General features: G+C 56.9%; 1 protein-coding gene across 1 annotated transcript; it reads left to right on the top strand.

The window, feature by feature from the left end:
- The first annotated feature begins 1,592 nt into the window (after positions 1–1,592).
- Positions 1,593–3,482, top strand: LOC101768737 (probable aspartyl protease At4g16563). Its single transcript, XM_004976304.3, has one exon. The coding sequence runs from the start codon at positions 1,692–1,694 to the stop codon at positions 3,189–3,191; it is 1,500 nt and encodes a 499-aa protein (XP_004976361.1). The 5' UTR covers positions 1,593–1,691; the 3' UTR covers positions 3,192–3,482.
- The last annotated feature ends 1,365 nt before the right edge of the window (positions 3,483–4,847 follow it).

Genomic DNA, 4,847 nt, shown 5'->3' with positions numbered 1-4,847 from the left:
ACTAACATTGATCTCTTCACCCAAATTCTAGAAGCACATTTATTTTGGGACAGATGGAGTACTGGTCACTTTTGACTACTTTATTTGTTTCAAAATATCTGGCACTTCACATTTCCTAAGAAATACTTTCTCATTTCGCCCTTGAACAAATATTGTAGTTTTAAAATATTTGGCACTTCACATTTTCCAAGAAACACTTTCTCATTTTGCCTTTGAACAAATATTATAGGAACGTCCTGAAAACACTTAAATGTTGCTTTGTAAGGGTATTTTGGTCATTACATTCTTGAAAAGGTGAATTGCCATGGTATCTGTGTTTGGTCAAAATTGTCAAGTATTTAGAAACGGAGGTTGGTACTCGTTTACGTTACGAGGAGCCGAGGATGTCCGTATTCGTACCTCTCGCATTGTGTATTTCGAACAGGATGCGTACACCGCTACAGTCGACGAAGCCAGGACGCTGCATAAACAAGGGCAAAAGCCTTTCCGAGAGATGCTGCGCGTACGCCTTCACGGCATGAAAAACGCAAAACCTGGCGCTACATTTGGTTGGAGCACACTGGCTCCAGCTCACGGTTCTCATGATAACGCTGCCACGTACGACGGCGCTTAATAATTCAATGGAAACACTATTCGGCGAAAGATCAATCGAACTAATCCACTTCGGTGGGGCCCCCTAGAGGCCCTTTCGGCTCTTGCACAGGAGTGTGTTTCTGATTCTGTTCATCTTGCATGGTTTAGTACTGGTAGTCTGCTACTACGATAACGAGGAGACGGGAAAAGTGAACGAAGTACGGTGATAGCACTGATTTTTTAGTGATTTGATCAGTGCAATCAACAGTTGGATCCACCTAAACACTGATGATCGCTGTGCATCTGGGGTCCCTGTAATTTATCAGGACGCCTTTAGTTTGATGTAACAGCTCCTCCTACTTCAAAATGCTTCGTCCTTGTCAGTAAGTGAGGAACTGCACTAAAATTGTGTGTTTTTCCTCCGGACCTATTACTAGCTTGTACATTCCTTCTTTCTTTGTTTGTTTCTTTTTTCTTTTTCCTTACTCAAACAGGCGTTGCTGGTCTATTTGCTATCACCTGGTACGCTTCGTGCAAATAATTGCGCTGAGCTCAAGTGAGGGAAAAAAGAAACACAAGTATTTTAATTCATGCGTGCAGGTTTTCTGGAACTCATCAAGCATGCAATGCAAGTACGCTACTACAGCACGGAAAGCCCCGCCATTGTTTTACGTCGAGAATCGAGAAGCACGTCCTGAAATCTTTGAGCCGACGTCCCTACTCCGTCAGGCCGGCCGCCACAGCAGAATGACCCCAGCATTGCGCTTGGCACTTTGGGCCTTTGGCACTGCCACTCCCCGCCTCCTCGGCACCAGACACCTCGCTTCCAGGTCCGGCATTCCCCTGCGCCGGCCGCTCCGCTCCGTACCGATCGCCATTCGCCAGGAAGCGGCCGCCGCGGCTGCGTGTCCTCCATGCACGCATCGTCCCCGTACGGATTTCCCCCACGCGCGAAGATTCACCAGTTCACCACCCGGCCCCAGTCGCGCCGCGCCGTCTCGGCGCTTCAAAACCCCCGTCCGTCCCCTAGCAAGTAGCAAGCCAAAACCCCACGAGAGCACCATCGCCATTTGCCAGGCCCAGAAACCCGACGGTTTCGACCGCGACAACGCGGTGCCATGCGCCTCCTCTGCTTGGCCGCTCTGCTCGCCCTCAACCTCCTCCTCCAGCAGCAATGCCACGCCCTGCTCGTCCCGCTCACCAACACCCTCTGCTCGCTCCGCGGGGCCAACGGCACCACGCCCCTCCCAGTCCCCGTCCACCACCTCATCCGCTCCTCCTCCCTCCGCTCGGCCGCGCGCCACCGCCGCCACCGCGCGCGCGGGGGCACGCAAACGCCATCCCCCGGGCACCACCGCCAGCTCTCGCTCCCGCTCGCCCCGGGCAGCGACTACACGCTGTCCCTGTCCGTGGGGCCGGCGTCCGCCGCGGCCCCGGTGTCCCTCTTCCTCGACACCGGCAGCGACCTCGTCTGGTTCCCCTGCGCGCCCTTCACTTGCATGCTCTGCGAGGGCAAGCCCACGCCGCCGGGCGGCCACTCCGCGCCCCTCCCGCCGCCGCCCGACTCGCGGCGCGTCCCCTGCGCGTCGCCGCTCTGCTCGGCGGCGCACTCCTCGGCGCCACCCTCCGACCTCTGCGCCGCGGCGGGGTGCCCGCTCGAGGACATCGAGACGGCCTCCTGCGGCCCGTCGGCACACCCGTGCCCGCCGCTCTACTACGCGTACGGGGACGGCAGCCTCGTGGCGCACCTCAGGCGGGGGCGCGTCGGGATGGCCGCGTCCGTGGCCGTGGAGAACTTCACCTTCGCGTGCGCGCACACGGCGCTCGCCGAGCCCGTCGGGGTGGCCGGGTTCGGGCGCGGCCCGCTCTCGCTGCCGGCGCAGCTCTCGCCGTCGCTCTCCGGCAGGTTCTCCTACTGCCTCGTGTCCCACTCCTTCCGCGCCGACCGGCTCGTCCGGCCCAGCCCCCTCATCCTCGGCCGGAGCCCGGATGACGCCGCCGGCCTCGGCGCCGCCGAGGCGGGCGGCGGCGGCGGCTTCGTGTACACGCCGCTGCTCCACAACCCGAGGCACCCGTACTTCTACTCGGTGGCGCTGGAGGCGGTCTCGGTGGGCGCGACGAGGATCCCGGCCCGCCCGGAGCTCGGGCGCGTGGACCGCGCCGGGAACGGTGGGATGGTGGTGGACTCGGGCACGACGTTCACCATGCTGCCCGGCGAGACGCACGCGCGGGTGGTCGAGGCGTTCGCGCGCGCCATGGACGCGGCGGGGTTCGCGCGCTCCGAGCGCGCCGAGGCGCAGACGGGGCTCGCGCCCTGCTACCGCTACGCCGCGACGGACCGCGGCGTGCCGCCGCTGGCGCTCCACTTCCGGGGCAACGCGACGGTGGCGCTGCCGCGGAGGAACTACTTCATGGGGTTCGAGAGCGAGGGGGGCGGCGGCATGGGGTGCCTGATGCTGATGAACGGCGGGGACGGCGACGACGGGCCAGCCGGCACGCTGGGCAACTTCCAGCAGCAGGGGTTCGAGGTGATGTACGACGTGGACGCCGGCCGCGTCGGGTTTGCACGCCGCCGGTGTACGGACCTCTGGGACTCGCTGTCCCGCCGGGGACGATGATACGTACACCCGTTCATCAGACATCAGTGTCCGCGTGTTGTATGATCACTTAGCTTAGCGTGTCCCCGTTGTACAGAGCAGCCGCCGCCGCGTGTGTTTACTGTTTAGTGCGATGGGTGTGTAGTGTTAGGATCATCTCTTCTGTTTGTACTGTGTGTTTTTTATCCTTTCTCATGTCGTTCTTGTAGGTAAATGGAAGGGTAAAGTCCACCTTCGGTCCTCTATCATCCCTGTACTCAAACTCTCAAAATGCACTATAAAATCCTTAAACTTGCTAATTGTACCATGCAAGTTCTAGTTCCTCACAACTTATGTTAACCCGCTTGTGTGGCACGCTGGTTGTGCTACGACGTGGATCTGACAGCTAGGTTCATGTGCCAGCATCTCTCTCTCTCTTGGTGCTGCTGCTCTGGTTGCTGCCGCTACTGCTTGATTAAACTACGGTGGAGGAGCAAGGTGCTGGTGGTTGCTCTTTCCTGAATATGAATAACAAAAGGGAGTCGGTGCTGGCAATTAGGAGATAGACATGACCTTGAGTGAGAACAGAGAGGAGTACAAGCTGTTGGCTTGATGTGTGTGCTGCTGTGCTTTTGGCCTCCTTGGATGCAGCTGCAAATCGATGGCAGCTGGGAGGCTGGGCGGCCGGCGCCCAAGGATATCTGTGTTCGTGCACAAGGATATCTGTGTTCTGGCCAAGATCGAAAAGGACTCCACTCCACGGGTTGCTACCAACAGAGATTCAGCAGTAAGCAGACTCGAATCTTTGGCACATTTGCATTTGCATTTGGGTGTTGGTGTATCATTGTCCTGCCTGCGGGATGCTGTTGGAGCCTTGGAGTTGGAGGTTCCATTTCCAAATGCCAAGACCTGTGTCCGTGTCCCGTTGGAGCAAAGAGCAATTGCTCAGCGCCTTGCTGCTGCACAGGAAAGCCAATGGATTTTCTCAAGCAGGAGCCGTAAAAATTCATTTTGCGTTGGGTGTACGGTATATACGTACTGTACGTAGCAGCGGCCTTTTTGCAGGCGAGCGAGGATGAATGATATGATGGCCGCGGTGTACGGACGACCACGGCCCACGGGGTAGATGCGCACGTGTGGAGTGGTGAGCGGAGCATGAGCTGGCGCCCTTTGTCTCCTGCTGCAAAGGCAGGGCGAGGTTCAATGTGGTACAGAAATTCTAAATTTGGGTGGTCCACGTGCGTCAGAAGCGTCTCGAGGCGTCCCAAGCTTGTGTGCGGAAAGTGGAGACAGATGGGCGCCTCAATGGATCAGAGGTTCTGGTTGCTCGTGCTGCGAAGAGGACTCTCCTCATCTGCTTGGTAGCGCAGGACATGGTGCAACGAAACCGAGCAATTAGTGGAGTGATCAGGGGCGGAGCTGAGATCACTTCAGAGGGGGTGCTGTGACACTAACAGTTAACAGTGAGGGGGTGTTTGGATCTTGGAACTAAAATTTAGTCAGTGTCACATTGAATATTCGAAGACTAATTAGAAGGATTAAATATAAGTTAATTATAAAATTAATTACACAGATGGAGGCTATACGGCGAGATGAACTTATTAAGCCTAATTAATCCATCGTTAGCAAATGGTTACTGTAGCAGCACATTGTCAAATTATGGACTAATTAGGCTTAATAGATTCGTCTCGCCGTTTA

Source organism: Setaria italica, chromosome VII, assembly GCF_000263155.2.
Source record: "Setaria italica strain Yugu1 chromosome VII, Setaria_italica_v2.0, whole genome shotgun sequence".
Lineage (NCBI taxonomy): Eukaryota > Viridiplantae > Streptophyta > Magnoliopsida > Poales > Poaceae > Setaria > Setaria italica.
This window is presented reverse-complemented; position numbering and strand designations above follow the sequence as displayed.

Coding starts and splice junctions, on each gene's coding strand:
- LOC101768737 (XM_004976304.3), top strand. CDS start 1,692: ATGCGCCTCCTCTGCTTGGCCGCTCTGCTCGCCCTCAACCTCCTCCTC.